The following is a 17,385-nucleotide window of genomic DNA, read 5'->3' on the forward strand; positions in this document are numbered from 1 at the left end:
ACTTGGTTTGTTCTCACTGGAAAGTCGGAGGTTGAGGGCAACCTGATAGAAGTCTACAAGATTATGAGAGGCATGGACAGAGTGGATAGTCAGAAGCTTTTTCCCAGGGTGGAGGAGTCAATTACTAGGGGGCATAGGTTTAAGGTGAGAGGGGCAAGGTTTAAAGGAGATGTACGAGGCAAATGTTTTACACAGTGGGTGATGGGCGCCTGGAACTCGCTGCCGCGGGAGGTACTAGAAGCAGGTACGATAGTAACTTTTAAGGGGCTTCTTGACAAATGCATGAATAGGATGGGAATAGAGGGATATGGTGCCCAGAAGGGTAGGGGGTTTTAGTTCAGTCGGGCAGCATGGTTGGTGCAGGCTTGGAGGGCTGGAGGGCCTGTTCCTGTGCTGTAATTTTCTTTGTTCTTTGAGTGATCGGCACTCACCATCCTGAGAGTCGGCACCTAATGCACAGCTGCCAAACTCCCACTGCCATTTCACGCTCGCTTGAGTGTTGACTGGCAGTGGCCATCTGCCCTTGGAAGGAAGGAAGTCCCGCCTGAGAGAGATATTGGCCAATCGGGAGAGCGACCGTGACGTCGGGGGAAGGGGAGGGGGGGGGGGCGGTGTAGAGCCAGGTGTCCCAGGTGGTGGAGGGTGCCCTGACTCCGAGGGGACCTTCAGAGTGAGGTGACCTCCACCCCCCCCCTCCCCCTCCCAAGATGGGGAAAAGTGCAAATGTCACTTTCCACTCTACCCGCACCCGCCAACCACTTGAGGGCATTAATAGGTGAACAGGCGAGTTTCCTGCCCTAGGCTCTGCCTACCCAAGTGTGAAATTGCATATGGGTTGGGGGTTGGGGGGGGGGGTTAGTATCTGTCCATTCAATTTTACCCCTCCACCCCACCTCAGGTCCTGCCCTGTGGGGAGTGTAACATTCTGCTCTGTGTCTTTCTGAAAACACAAAATGTTATGCAACTTTTTCTTTCCCAAATAATTTCTGCAGGAAAATGGATGGCTAATTCTTAGTCCCTTTCTATCAGTCTGCTTCACTGTTGAATTTACTGATGAAAACAAACTTCTCCCATAACGTGGATCGGAGGAAATACTGAGATGAGCAGTGCTCATCAGATTTTGGTGTGATAGTGTGTCACCCGATATTTGTCAGATTCAATTTGTTCCTACTTAATCATAGATAAATGGCTTAATCCAGCCTGTTAAAGTTCTGGCCTGTCTTTGTCATTCTACCACATTGAACTGACTGACAACAGAACATGCAACTATGTATACTGCAGGACACAGATAACTGTTACTTATTACTAATCCTGCTAATCACACACTTACTGCAAAAGCCAGGCTGCCATTTCGGGATCACATGAATCAAGTCCATTTGTGGGAGCTGTTGTGAAATTGCTCAAGCGGAAACTAGGACTCCAGGAACTCGGAAGAATAATGATAGGAAGAAAGTGAGATGATCTAACTAGTCCTGTCTGCAATCTTTGGTTGAGAGAAATTCTCCACAAATCACATAGAGGTGTGAACACTGATGATATCGCAATGCTGGCAGTGCCGGATTTAGGCACAAGCTAAACAAGCTACAGCTTAGAGCCTCACAATTCGCAGGGGCCTCACAAAATTTCAGAAGGTTTACAATGAAGAGAACATTTAAGAGCGGATACCAGAAAAGAAAAAGCACCAGCTTGAAGAGCAACTCAAAAAATTGCCAAAAGTTGACAGTTACGTTACTCCAGAAACAGATAAGGATCCACAAACCCAAGGTGATCAGCAAAGTCCAAAACAACCAGCCTAGAGCCTCTGCTACTGAGACAACAGAGTCTGGAATCTCATCTGAGGAAAACACTGGAAGTGATGCAAATGTGAGCGACCCAAGGTCCTGTTTTGGGACGCACCTTTGGGAGACCTTTTGGTGTAACTTTTTAACAAGGGGCCTCCAAGCTTTATATAGCTTAGGGCTTCACCAAGTCTAAATCCAGCACTGAATGCTGGCCTTAGCTTTGTGATTGTCCCTCTCTGCCTTTTTATATGGTAAGAAGTCTCACAACACCAGGTTAAAGTCCAACAGATTTATTTGGAATCACGAGCTTTCGGAGTGCTGCTCCTTCATCAGGTGAGGAAGGAACAATCCAGCAACAATCCCACCCAGGCCTGATACCAGTAACTTCACGTATATACCCTGTTAATCTCCCTGACAATAAGGGGCAAGTTAGCATGGCCAATCCACCTAATCCGCACATCTTGTGGGAGGAAACCGGAGCACCCAGAGAAAACCCACGCAGACACGAGGACTATGTGCGACAGCTATCTAAGGCTGGAATTGAAACTGGGTCCCTGGCGCTGTGAGGCAGCAGTGCTAACCACTGTCCCACCATGCCGCCTGATGGGTCTGGTGTTCCGAAGAATTCAGAACAATGGCATCTAATACAACTTAAGAGCAGGGCAGTGGTGGTATCCAGCTGAAGTCATAGAATCCTTACAGTACAGAAGGAGGCCATTCAGCCCATTGAGTCTGCACCGACCACAGTCCCACCCACAATTCCCGTAATCCCCCATGTTTACCCTGCTAATCCCCCTAACACTAGGGGCAATTTACCATGGTCAATCAACCTAACCCTCACATCTTTGATCTGTGGGAGGAAACCGGAGCACCTGGAGGAAACCCACGCTGACACGGGGAGAATGTGCAAACTCTACACAGACAGTGACCCAAGACGGGAATTGAACCCGGATCCTTGGTGCTGTGAGACAGCAGTGCTAACCACTGTGCCACCGCGCTGCCCACGATTCTAAAATGGCAACACCTTCAACTTGCTACTTTCCTTCCTGTTTTTAAAATTCCCCTTAATTTTGCACATTCACCACCATATCCTTCTTCCCCATGGTACACGCTTTTCTGCATTGCTTGCAACTGAATTCTTTATATGAGCAGTACTATAGAAATATTATCTGGAGAGCTAGTTATTTCAGCGTTTTATTCCACAATATGAAGGGCTGCACAGCAGAATTGTACAAGGCAGGCAGAATTCTGATCGCCATTCCGTCAAACCGGGCACATTTTTAACACAGCAGATCTGTTTGTCAATACTTAACAGGTTGCCTTATGTAATATTTCAATTCGACTATCTTCTGACCTGCAGCAAGTGCGCGGGCAAGATTAAAATGCAAAGAAAAAGAGGAGCGATTCCAGAGCATTTAAAATTCAGAAAGATAACCCATTGCATTGAGATAAATAATCTTTTCCCACTCAATAACAGCTGATAAAGTCTCACAAGTCTTATGGTGGAGATATATGAGAAGGTGCTGATAATTTTACACAATGAAATCCATCTCGAGCTACTTTAAACCCAGAGGCAGAGACAATACGCAAACAGCGGTCGTCAATGTACAAATGCGAATCAAATGCTCGTTGTACCGAGGATGTGTTGACAGGTGTGACTAATAAGAGCAGTAATCTCTTAGTGAGCTTTATCTCCGTGCACTCAGACATGAGAGTTGGATAGATGTGAAAGGACGGTGGCTTGTCATATTAGGCAAAGGGGATGCATTACAATCATTGTATTCTTCAAAGCTGTTTCGATATTCATGGGCTTTGCTGTTGTTGAATGCCATTTGTGGATCAGTTTGTCAGACTAATTTTTTTCCCCAATAAAATTTTGAAAAGACTGTGTTGCATTTGACAATACTGTAATTAAAGTTAACTTGAACTGTTTGAGTCATAGAATCTCTACAGTGCAGAAAGAGGCCATTTGGCCCATTGAGTCTGCACCAACCCTCCGACAGGGCATCCCACCCAGGCCCCATCCCTGCAACCCGATGCATTTACCCTGCTAATCCCCCTAACTTACACATCTTGGGACACTAATGGGCAATTTAGCATGGCCAATCCATCTGACCTGTGCATCTTTGGAATGTAGGAGGAAAACGGAGCACCCGCAGGAAACCCAACCTTGTGAAGCTACAGCACAGGACGACAAACATGGTAAGCAGCAGAAGCTGGGTTCTATGGGCAAAGCCAAGCTAGCCTGCAACCAACGGATCAGATCAAACCTCTGCAGTTGCGAAAGGTGGTGGGTAATTAAACAACTAAAGGAAGAAGCTCCATGAACACTCCCATTCTCAGCAACGGGGGGGCCCAGTTTGCCAGCACAAAGACAAGGCTGAAGTGTTCACAATTACCCTTATTCAAGGTCCAAGTAGATGATCCACCTTGTCCTGCTTTTGGGGTCCCCAGCATTACAGAGGTAAGTCCAAGCAATTTGATTCACTTCACATAACATCAACAGCTGAGCATACTGGATACAGCAAAGGCCACGGGCCCTTACAACCTCTCAGCTGCAGTGCTGAAGACTGGTGTTCCAGAACTAGCCAAACCACAAAAGACTGACATTTCTCTGACAAAAGTGGAAAACTGTTAAGTTTTAAAGTTTTTTTAAAGTTTATTTATTTGTCACAAGTAGGCTTACATTAACACTACAATGAAGTCACTGTGAAAATCCCCTAGGCGCCACACTCTGGCGCCTGTTCAGGTATACCGAGGGAGAATTTAACACGGCCAATGCACCTAACCATCTTTCAGACTGTGGGAGGAAACCGGAGGAAGCCCACGCAGACATGGGGAGAATGTGCAGACTCTGTACGGACAGTGACCCAAGCCAGAAATCGAACCCAGTTCTCTGGCACTCTGAGGCAAAAGTGCGAACCACTGTGCCTACTTGTGACACTGATAAATAAACTTTATACAAGATAGCTGCATTCTGATTCTACTGCTTGAAGAGGAATCATGGCTGTGGATATACTGGCCATTCCACAAATATCCAATACAATTCACATAACCTAGCTTGATATTTTAGTGGATATGTAACTATATTTCAAGTTGATTACCTTTTCTCCCATGGATACACCCCCTGAAGTAATGATGATATCAGCACGACTTATCCCTTCATTGAGAGCGTTCAGCAGGTCATCGGGGCTACAAATTAAACAAACACATTCATTGAATAGTAATCAAAAAACTTTGAGAAACTAAACTTGAATAATTGTTCGTGATTTGATTTATTATTGTCACATGTATTAGCATACAGTGAAAAGTATTGTTTCTTGCGCGCTATGCAGACAAAGCATACCATTCATAGAGAAGGAAAGGGGAAGGTGCAGAATGTAGTGTTACAGTCATAGCTAGGGTGTAGAGAAAGATCAACTTAATGCGAGGTAGGTCCGTTCAAAAGTCTGACAGCAGCAGGGAAGTAAATAATGAAAGGCAAGCGAGTGTGAAATGATGACAATATGATTGTGCACTGCCATGAAATTCACTGAAAAATACACTGAATGGTGAAATTTGGACTTCACACCAGCAAGGGTCTGTTACTAACAGTGTGGCGCACGGAGGCAAAGGACCCGGGTTCAATTCTGGTGACAGTCTGTGAGGAGCTTGCACGGTCTCCCTGTGTCTGCGTGGGTTTCCTCCGGGTGCTCCGGTTTCCTCCCACTGTCTAAAGATGTGCCGGGAAGTTGATTGGCCACATTAAATTGACCCTAGTGGCAGGGGGATTAGCAGGGTAAAAGTGTGGGGTTATGGAAATAGGGCCTGGGTGGGATTGTGATCAGTGCAGCCATGCTAAATTGCCTTAGTGTCCAAATATGTGCAGGTTAGATGGATTGGCCATGCTAAATTGTCCCTTCGTGTCCAAAGATATGCAGGTTAGGTCGACTGGCCATGCTAAATTGTCCCTTAGTATCCAAAAATGTGTAGGTTAGGGGGATTAGCGGGGTAAATGCATGGGGTCAAGGGGATGGGGGTGGGCCTGGGTAAGATGCTCTTTCGGAGAGTCAGTGCAGACTCAATGGACCAAATTCCCTTCTTTTGCACTGTAGGGATTCTACGATTCTGTGTGCAGGGTAAGTGGATTTGCTATGCTAAATTGCCCCCGAGTGTCTCAGGATGTGTGGGTTAGGGGGGATTAGCAGGGTAAATATGTGCGGTTACAGGGATAGGGCCTGGGTGCGATGCTGTGTGGGACAGTCGGTGCAGACACGATGGGCCGAATGGCTGCCTTCTGAACTGTAGCAATTCTATGAATATCCCAAGAGATGCAGAAATAAAGTAGTTCCACAAGACAATCTGAAGAGTGAATGAACTGGAATCTACTGCCACCTGCTGAGACATTTGTTTATTTTGTATCTGTTACCGTTTGCAATTTAGAACTAGGGTGTAACGGCTAACTGGTGAGAATATATTTTTGCATGAGTACAACCTTTCTTCTGTGTAAACTCCAACTGTCAGAGACTGTGAAGGCATTTAAAAAATAATGGACAGAGGAGATGGTTGAAAGGGTTCAATTTTTGTCACCTGAGTATCTTGATTAAGGCTTTTGTCAAAGTACAGATACCTATTTCTGGCAGCTTTACACTTGCAAAATACATGGTCCTAGATTTATTTTCTAACTTTCAATTCAGAATTCAAACTCTGCGCTCCACATAATTAAATGAAATATATTTGCACATGCTGGATTCCCTTATGGTAAATAAATTTAAATCTGTCACAAAAATAACACGTTTCCAAGGAATTCACTGCCTGACATCGCAACATTGCAAAATCTGATTCAAATCGTGCTAATTTAACCAGATATTTGAGTAAAACGATTCAGATTTGCAACCAACAGTAACACAGCACGCAAACTAAATTGATGTTGGGCGCTGATAGTCAAAGGGAGAAAAAGGCAACTATTGTTTTACTGAGTTTTAGTTCTTTTTATTTATTCGTGTCACCAGTAGGCTTACATTAACACTGCAATGAAGTTACTGTGAAAATCCCCTAGTCGCCACACTCCGGCACCTGTTCGGGTACACCGAGGGAGAATTTAGCACGGCCAATACACCTAACCAGCACGTCTTTCAGACTGTGGGAGGAAAAGGGAGCACCCAGAGGAAACCCACATAGACGCAGGGAGAACATGCAGACAGCTGGGAATCAAACCTGGGTCCCTGGCGCAGTGAGGCAGCAGTGCTAACCACTGTGCCCTGTACAATACCTAAAACATAAACTTTTGATTTGATTTACTGTCACGTGTATTAACATACAGTGAAAAGTATTGTTTCTTGCACGCTACACAGACAAAGCATACCATTCATAGAGAAGGAAAGGAGAGGGTGCAGAATGTAGCGTTACAGTCAGAGCTAGGGTGTAGAGAAAAATCAACTTAATGCGAGGTAGGACCATTCAAATGTCTGACAGCAGCAGGGAAGAAGCTGTTCTTGAGTCGGTTGGTATGTGACCTCAGACTTTTGTATCTTTTTCCCGACGGAAGAAGGTAGAAGAGAGAATGGCATTTTTGATATAAAATCTATTTCCTGAACATTGGAAAGATTTGACATCTTGGGCCATGGGTGTGCAGAAAAAGCCAAGCTAAAATGCTGTGCACCTTGAAGACTGAGGCACATATGAATATAAACTCTGGCAAGAGGGACCCAACATCAGTCACTACGAATGCACCCTCACATGAATTGGTGTGTGTACTGTGTTCTGCTGGAAAACCCTCCAGTCAAATCCAGATACGCCACACGTGATTCATACTCAGGGAGACAAGGCGTTTTAGAATAAGACAAAAGCAAAATACGGCGGATGCTGGAATCCGAAACAAAAACAGAAAATGTCGGAAAATCTCAGCAGGTCTGACAGCATCTGTGAGGAGCGAATGGAGCCAACGTTTCGAGTCTAGATGACCCTTCATCAGAGCTTCGTCAAAGGGTCATTCAGATTGAAAACGTTGGCTCTATTCTCTCTCCACAGATGCTGTCAGACCTGCTGAGATTTTCCGGAATATTCTGTCTCAGTTTTAGAATAAGAGACGTAGTCGATGGTGGTTTTCAGATGTCTCTCTCGCCGCCCCAGCACCACACTGAAGGGAGTTGTGAAACGCTCCAAGCTGTGCAGGCTGTGAACCCTCACTGCACAGTGACACAGACACCTTGCACTAAAGAATCAATTAGGCTGGCAGTTGGTGGAACAGCTTGACTTGACAATCCACGTGTTTCGCCAACTGCAAAATTTAACAGTTTGCAACTCGTGGCTTTTTCTTAGACACAGCTCTGGAGATGCTGCTATTTTGAGCTTCCTTGAGTTAACCGAAATCGTGGCAGTGGGGAGTACGGGGATGTCTTCTGTAGCTGAGAGAGTCCTGGACTTTATAGGGGACACCTGCTCCAGAGGAAGGCACTCAGAATCACAGAATCCCTACAGTGCAGAAGGAGGCCATTCGGCCCATCGAGCCTGCACAGACAACAATCCCACCCAAGCCCTATCCCTCTAACCCCACTCATTCATCACTAATCACTACTAAGGGGCAGTTTAGCATGGCCAATCCACCTAACCCGCACAGCTTTGGAGTGTGGGAGGAAACCCACGCAGACACGGGTAGAACATGCAAACTTCACACAAACTCCAGTGTCGAGTGGTTAGCGCAGTGGCATAGTGGTTAGCACTGCTGCCTCACAGTGCCAGGGACCCAGGTTCCATTCCGGCCTCGGGTCACTGTCTGTGTGGAATTTGCATGTTCTCCCCGTGTCTGCGTGGGTTTCCTCCGGGTGCCCCAATTTCCTCCCACAGTCCGAAAGATGAGGTTAGGTGATTGGCCATGATCAATGTGCGGGGTGATGGGGTTGGGGTGGGGGATTAAGGACAAGGCAGCATGAATTTGTTAAGGGCATATTGTGTTTAACTAACTTGCTCGAGTTTTTTTGATGAGGTAACGGAGAGGGGCTGATGAGGGTAATGTGGTTAATGCGCTGTATATGGACTTCCAAAGGCATTTGATACAGTATAACGTAACAGGCGTGTGAGGAAAACTAGAGCTCAAGGAATATAAGAAATAGCAGCAGCATGGGTACAAAATTGGTTAAGTGACAGAAAACAGAGGGCTGTGGTTGTTTTTTCGACTGCAGCAAGGTTTACCATGGGATTTCCCATACTATTGGGACCCCTGCTTTTGAGTACTGCTGAGAAGACAGAAATGTTGCCGAAGCTTATATTTTGCACCCATCAGGACAAACACAAGAATGCCAAATTTCAAATGATCACAACAATTTATACTACAGGAGAAAAGGGTGCTGATTAGTTGGGAAGTTGGCTCTGACTGGCCGTTGCCATGGGGGAAGCAATGGAGAATTATAGACTCTCTAAACTCCTGGGTAATTCAAAATTGAACATGTTCCTTTTATTTGTGGAGAACAAGTATGTGGATGCTTGTTGTTTTTAACAAGTGTAACCAAGCCATGTTACAAGCTTTACTGATTATCTTAAACTGGTCATTAGTGTAGCTATGAGTGCACTCAGGATTGTTCAGTTAGTGCTACATCATTGCGGAATCACACCAAACAGTAGACTTGTTTTGGGTTTTGCAAGCACGGACTGTTTGAGTACGGTCTGTACTTTGCCTATTATGAACAAGAGTCACTTCCAAGGGTGTAATAACTGGAATTGTTTGTGAACGGTTTATGGATTTAGAAACTTGTCTTCCAGGTCCTTTGTTGAAAAGTAACACAAGAGCTTCCCAAAAATTTGTCTCCTCAAAGGCGCCCAGTTAAGTTTTTGTTTCACTTCTATTAAACCGTCATTATTTTCCAGCAGTTTCTTTTTAAATTCTGGTTTATTTCGATTTACAGGTTGCCAGTTGATAACCTGCAGTGTTGCAGAGTGTTTTGAGTCCAAATGTTTAGGAAAAGGGAGAGGAAGGAAATAAGGAAGTGCGGTGTTGGTTGGGAAGGGATTAAGAAAGCAAACTATGCCCAATGTGTCTAAATATCTCACTGCAAGGTGGGATGAAGGAAATGAATTGCTTAACTTGATATGTTGTTGAGCTTTGTCAGGGTCTGAGAATTAATGAAACTCTATTGCATGATACAAATAAGCAAAGCTTTAAATAGTTCTTACTTTGTTCAGCCTATTGTTGTAAACGTACAGATCATTCCTTGAAATATGTTTGATTTAAAATCAATAGGTTACATTTAATGCTACGTAAAGTCAAGGGTAGACCATCCAGTGTGTAGGATGGGCAGTCAAAATAAGAAGGGGGGGCCACCAACTGGCTAACAGATAGGGACCGGACATATGTACCGGCAAGAATGGGTTATTGAAACTGAGAAGTGGGACCAACGAGCGGTTAAAGGCCAGGAGGAATGATTGATGGCTGGTACCGATCGTTTCATTGAAAAGAATGCCTGCTGAGTGATTGTAAGGTAGGGGTTAGAAGGTAATGGCTCAATGGTATAATCAGGCTTAAGTGTTTCAAGAAGGCAGCTCACCACCACCACCTTCTCAAGGGCAATTAGGGATGGACAATAAAGTGCTGGCATAGCCAGCGAAGCCTGTATTCCTTGAATGAGGAGGAGAAACTTGTCATTTATGAACTGCAGAAAATAATGCACATCCTGACGCTGTCTAGTTTAGTGCACTTAATAAGCACATGGGCCTGTTGGTCCTTTGTATTTGAGGGGTCCAAATGATAGGCCAACATCAATGCTGACAGTGCAGGGCGCTACGAAGGTTGGAAAGGGTGAAAGACGACAAAATGAGGCAAGCAGTAGGGAGCCAGATAAAGACAAACTTGGGTTTTAGAAGCATAATGATTGAAGATAGCCAAATGTTGAATGGTACTGGAAAAGTGGACAATGCAATGAGCAATATTGGAGCACAGCAAACTAAAAATCACTTCCCAACTGCAAAATGTTTTTCAACTGGAAGGTGAAATCTGAGAGATACCGAGCAGAATTTTCCTGACCCCCACCTGTCACGGGAATCGTAGTGGGTGGGACACGGACCATGCAGAGGTCTGTTGACCATGGGCAGGATTTTCTGGCCTTGGGGCGAGTGCGGCCGGAAAATCCCGTCCACTGAATCTCAAGGCTGAATGACATCGGGATGGTTACATGGCAAAAGGAGATTAGATTTTCATCGATGTGGTCAATGACTATAGAGTTTAGAAACCTCAGTTGCACTTGTTAGTTAAACCAAGAGCCAGTCAGATAAGAATGAGTTTCGCTTAAATACTTTAAAGAGTTTAGCGTAACTTAAGCCGCATATGTACCCAATAATCAATCACTTTAATTGAAGGACAATACAAGCTAAAGCGTACTGCTATCATTTATAACCACAGTGGATTTAAAAATTAATGTGCAAGTGCAAGTGCTGAAGGCATGCAATTAATTTTCTGCGGGCTCTGGAGGTGTGTGTGCAGTGAGAAAGGTTCAGCTTTCAGTATTATGTCTGGTATACCTTTCAGCATTTTGCAACTTATCTCGATTCTGCCCTTGGAGCAAAAATATTCTTCTAAAAGTTACAGATATTTTAAATGTGGAAACAAAAATAGTTGCAAGGACTTCAGTGCAACTTTGCAATGATGGGCCCCTGTTAAATTGCCTAACCAAATTCATGTCATGATCAAACTATATGTGCTGTGTTAGGTAACATGTTTAGTACTCTAATTGATGAGACATAAATGTAGGCAATGTAGAGAGGAAGCATGGGGCTGATCCTTAGTGATAGAAGTCTTGAACTATGAGGAAAACCAGGGGATTTGGACTTTCCAACCTGGAGGGAAGATGTTTGAAACATGACCTTAAGGAGGCATGCAAGATGCTAAGCGGTATAGGAAATGTAATTCCAGAATATTACTTGAAGCCAAACTGTTAAGAGCAGGATGAAGGGACACAAGGTCTAGCTAGCTGATGGCTTGTATCAGGAAAATTCTTCCTCACACAAGGAGTGAACAACACATGAAATGGGCTCTTGGTGGGGTGGGGGGAGGGAAGCAGTGAAGGCAAAATCCATGGAATCACTTAAATGGTAATCGGGTATGAAATGGGGATACGCCTCTCCTTTCTCAGAAGACTGAGGAAATTTGGCATGTCAGCTACAACTCTCACCAACCTTTACAGATGCGCCATAGAAAGCATTATTTCTGGTTGTATCACAGCTTGGTATGGCTCCTGCTCTGCCCAAGACCGTAAGAAACTACAAAAGGTCATGAATGTAGCCCAATCCATCACGCAAACCAGCCTCCCATCCATTGACTCTGTCTACACTTCCCGCTGCCTCGGCAAAGCAGCCAGCATAATTAAGGACCCCACACACCCTGCACATTCTCTCTTCCACCTCCTTCCTTCGGGAAAAAGATACAAAAGTCTGAGGTCATGTATCAACCAATTCAAGAATGGCTTCTTCCCTGCTGCCATCAGACTTCCCTGCGCCATCAACCTCGCGCTAAGTTGATCTTTCTCTATACCTTAGTTATGACTGTAACACTACATTCTACATCTTCTCCTTTCCTTCTCTATGAACAGTATGCTTTGTCTGTATAGCATGCAAGAAACAATACTTTTCACTGCATACTAATACATATGACAATAATAAATCAAATCAAATAGCAGCACGGTGGCACAGTGGTTAGCACGACTGACTCACAGCGCCAGGGACCGGGGTTTGATTCCTGGCTTGGGTCAATGTCTGTGTGGAGTCTGCACGTTCAACCTGTGTCTGCGTGGGTTTCTTCAGGGTTCTCCGGTTCCCTTCCACAGTTTGAAAGACGTGCTGGTTAGGTGAATTGGCCATGCTAAATTCTCCCTCAGCGTATCCGAACAGGCGCCGGAGTGTGGCGACCAGGGGATTTTCACAGTAACTTCACTGCAGTGTTAATGTAAGCCTACTTGTGACACTAATAAATAAACTTGAAAACTAGATATGAATAGGCCAGAAATTACAGACGGCAAAAAAAATGAACATTTAATGCATTATAATGGTATCCCTCAGTCCCAGGACTTCAATCGAGATATTAACCCTTCTAAAATAACTGGCAAATCTGATCAGTTCCGACAGTCCCCAATGCTGACCTCCAAATCATCTGAATGGCGGACGTTCCTCCGAAATATTGACAAGCTGATTTATGGGCTGAAAGATTGATCAGCAAGTACTCCCTTAACCAACTCATGTCATCAAGTTTCTATTGCAAAAAGTAAATTTATAAACCATACTCTTCACTGTATACCTATTTTATCATTCCGACCACATACGAGCAAGAAACATGGACTACTTATTATCCATGAACACTTGTTAACACACTGTTGAATTCTTAGGCCCAAATTCCGACCTGCACTATTTTAAAGTATTCACTAACATCTTAACTGTTTTAAAATAGTAGGTGGAAATTTGGATGAACAAATTCACTGATTGGTTGAAAATAGCGGAAAGACTTGACAGCATAATTGCTCCGGTTTCCTCCCACAGTCCAAAGATGGGCGGGTTAGGTGGATTGGCCATGCTAAATGTCAGGGGAATAGCAGGGTAAATATGTGGGGTTATGGGAATAGGGCCTGGGTGGGATTGTGGTTGGTGCAGACTCGATGGGCCAAGTGGCTATGGGAATAGGGCCTGGGTGGGATTGTGGTTGGTGCAGGCTCAATGGGCCAAGTGGCTATGGGAATAGGGCCTGGGTGGGATTGTGGTTGGTGCAGGCTCAATGGGCCAAGTGGCTATGGGAATAGGGCCTGGGTGGGATTGTGGTTGGTGCAGACTCGATGGGCCGAGTGGCTATGGGAATAGGGCCTGGGTGGGATTGTGGTTGGTGCAGACTCAATGGGCCAAGTGGCCTCCTTCTGCGCTGTAGGGATTCTATGATAATTTGTGAAGAGAGTGACTCAAATGTGTTATTGGTCAATTCTTAACAAGGTCAGAAAAAATGATGTAGGTTAAAGCTGTCAGGAGTTTACGAATGATAAGCGCAATTAGTTTATAAAAAGATTCACTCTAACGTATAACAGTTCTTACTTATCTCCAACAATTCCCAGGTTAATGGTTGGGTATCCATGTTCCTGAATTGTCGCTAGAAGGGTTGAGCGATTGCTGTCCCGAATCTTTCCTGGTGTTAGTTCATCCTCAGGATTCAGGAGCTATAGGATTAAAGCATACAGATTAATATATCAACCCATCAGTGCTTGATTTACTGCAGTTAGTTGTTAAAATGGTCCCACAATGCTGGATAGATCTTTTCTTTTTCTGAAAAGGAAACAAATGTGAAACTGAGGATGATCATCAGAATGTTCAAAACCTATCTCATAAATATTGTCCACACAAATAAAAAGCCCAAAGCACCTGACTAACGAAGGCAAGATCACTTTCAGAAACTATACACACCAAGGCACTGGATAAGTTTCTCTCCCTTTCCAGATCTTAGACAGAGGGCACTTCTCCAAATGCCAAGAAAGGTACTGTAATGAATAAAATGGTAATAACTACAAAGAACACACAATTCGAACTGTCTTTTTTTATTCATTCGTGGGACATGGGCGTCGCTGGCTGGCCAGCATTTATTGCCCATCCCTAGCTGCCCTTGTGCAGAGGGCAGTTCAGAGTCAACCACATTGCTGTGACTCTGGAGTCACATGTAGGCCAGACCAGCTAAGAACAGCAGATTTCGTTCCCTAAAGGACATTAATGAACCAGATGGGTTTTTCCGACAATTGACAATGGTTTCATAGTCACCTGTAGATTCTTAATTCCAGATATTTTTTCTTGAATTGAAATTCCACCGTCCGCCTTGGCGGGATTCGAACCGGGATACTCACAACATTAGCTGAGTTTCTGGATTAATAGTCTAGCGATAATACCACTAGGCCATCGCCTATCACGATCTGTACTCCTACATGGGCTGTACATCACTATGACTGGCCGAGTGAATCAAACAAAACACATGTTCCTTTGGGTGTTCATAATAGGCAGTCTACATGCCATACTCAGCCAGCCCACGCTTGCAAAATCCAAAACAAAACATCTGCTGTTTGATGTGATGCCGCGATTGGGCAGCACTTACTGAACAATCCTGAGGGTGCTAATAGCTACACTAACAATCAATTAAGATAATCAGCTGAGCTTGTAATATTGCTCATTTACACTTGCGCAAAATGAAAATCAATGTGGTTGAATCTTAATGGCACTCTGAAATGGTGAGGCAAGCCACTCAGTTCAAGGACAATTAGGGATGGGCAACAAATGCTGGCCCAGACAGCCACACCCACATCTCATGAAAGAATGAAATAAAATGCCTTGAGGTCTGGTCAATAAGACAGACACCAGTGAGACATTCAAGTGTCGGAGAGAAACATCACTACACTGACCATATTATTTTGGGATCTGAGTTATGAGGAAAGGCTGGATGGAGAACTAGGTGACACGGGTTAAAACCAGTAAAATTTGGAATTGAAATTCTGTTCTTTATACTGAATTTTCAATACATGGATTTGACTGGCAGGTGGAATAATGGATTAATTTGGGCATTATTGGTCTTAGGGTGGGAAGGACTAGAAAATCCCACCTGTTTACTCTGTTTCTCTCTCTACAGGTACTGCCAGACCTGCAGAGATTTTCCAGAAGTTTCTGTTCCTCTTTCAGATGGCCAGTATCTGTGATATTTTGCTTTTATCTTACTGCATTTAGCTGCTCGATCTAAAATAAAATTTGGGCTGTTCACGGGCAAAATTGTAAATTACTGACACTTTAAAAAAACCCTAGCTTAAGGAGCTGTTGAGGAGTCTGGGTTTGCACTTGATGGAAGTTAGAAAGATGAGGGGGAATCTAATTGAAACTTAGAGAATACTGAGAGGCCTAGATAGAGTGGATGTGGAGAGGATGTTTCCACTAATGGGAGAGATTAGAACTCGAGGGCACAACCTCAGAGTGAAGGGACGCTCCTTTAAAACCGAGATGAGGAGGAATTTCTTCAGTCAGAGGGTGGTGAATCTGTGGAACTCTTTGCCACAGAGGGCTGCGGAGGCCAGGTCATTGAGTGTCTTTAAGACAGAGATAGATAGGTTCTTGATCAATAAGAGGATCAAGGGTTACAGGGAGAAGGCAGCAGAATGGAGATGAGAATCATATGAGCCATGATTGAATGGCGGAGCAGACTCGCTGGGCCGAATAGCCTAATTCTGCTCCTATATCTTATGGTCGTAAACTGTTCACAGGTTTAAAGAAAAATAGAATAGACAGGAAAGCAGCTGAGTAAGAACCGGAGAGAGATTCCTGAGAGATTCCAGAGATTCCTCCTCTCCTTACATTGACTAATCATGTAAACTCTGCCCTAGTTGTGTCTTTATTCATGAACTCACTGCATCTAGTCTATTAAATCAACCAATCTAACTTGGCTGATCATTTTGTTTGAAATTAAAAGGATTCTTTGTTTTCTCCATTTAAACACACACAAACAACTAGGACACCCTTCCCACTCCCATTCTCGGAGGTAATGCAGCTTACTTCATTGCCTGTGGACATCACTGCAACCACCGGAAACTTGTGAACTTCAACCTCAGTTACCCCAACTGTTGCGAGAAGACCAATCTCAGAAGGTCCCATGTGGGTACCTTTTGCCAGGACGCATTCCCCCCTTTTGATATCGTGGCCGATTGGTCTAAGAGAAAGGGGGAAGATAACAATCATTAAATTCCAAGAGCGATTCAGAATTAAAAAATAAAGGTGATTGACAGAAATCAGAATTATTGTTAGGTTATCAAAGTATTCAACCAATCATTGTCACAACTTATTCATTTGCAGGTTGACAAACTGTTTGGCCGCATTATGAACGCACATTCCTTGGCACCTTCCTTGGCCATCAGGTCCTGAGGTGGAACTCGAATCCAGAGCTTCTGAATCAGGGGGAGGGATTCTACCCACTGCACCACAAGACTTCCTCAAAAACACTTTGGAAGAGCTTTATCAAACAAATCTTACATTGAGCCACAAATACAGATAGTAGGACAGGTGACCAAAAGTTTAATCTTTTAGGAGCATTTCGGCAGTAGTTTTACACCGTTGGTTTTACACTTATTTACGACTGAGGAATGACAGAATTGTTACAGTGTAAAAGGAGGCCATTCAGCCCATCATGTCTGCACTGACTCTCTGAAAGAGCATCCCACCCAGGCCAACTCCCCTGCTCACCATCCCTATAATCCTGTGCATTTACCGTGGCTAATCCATTTAACCTACATAACTTTGGACACCAAGGTTAAAGCTTGGCAGGGCCAATCCACCTAACTTGCACATCTTTGGACCTCCAGGTGTGATTACAGATGCATGCGCCAAGCAATTAAGATGCCATGTGAGTGCTTTAGTGAGGTGAATGAATGCAAGGATGTGAGTGAGTTGAAAAACCTCAACACCTAACTGTTTGACCACCTCTCCTTCAGCTTATTGTGCATTTTCCACATGTCTATTTGCAAATTGTCTGGGATAATTCAACCCATTAATAAATATAAGCCATTCTTGTTTGATACAACATGAGGGCAGACATATTTAGTGTAGTGTTTTCTTGAAAGGTTCAGCTGAGTCTTCTAAACCTTTC

General features: G+C 44.2%; 1 protein-coding gene across 11 annotated transcripts in view; it reads right to left on the reverse strand.

Annotated features, from left to right (window-relative positions):
* The window catches only part of LOC144506949 (gephyrin), a 489,936-nt gene that overhangs the window by 24,248 nt on the left and 448,303 nt on the right, over positions 1-17,385 (reverse strand). For all 11 annotated transcript variants that reach the window (XM_078233376.1, XM_078233371.1, XM_078233373.1 and 8 more), the window contains 3 exons: positions 16,299-16,452; positions 13,818-13,939; positions 4,886-4,973 (listed from right to left, as the gene is read on the reverse strand). In XM_078233376.1, the coding sequence (XP_078089502.1) occupies positions 4,886-4,973; positions 13,818-13,939; positions 16,299-16,452 (364 nt within the window). The remainder of the gene's footprint in view (positions 1-4,885; positions 4,974-13,817; positions 13,940-16,298; positions 16,453-17,385) is intronic.

This window comes from Mustelus asterias, chromosome 18 (genome assembly GCF_964213995.1).
Source record: "Mustelus asterias chromosome 18, sMusAst1.hap1.1, whole genome shotgun sequence".
NCBI lineage: Eukaryota > Metazoa > Chordata > Chondrichthyes > Carcharhiniformes > Triakidae > Mustelus > Mustelus asterias.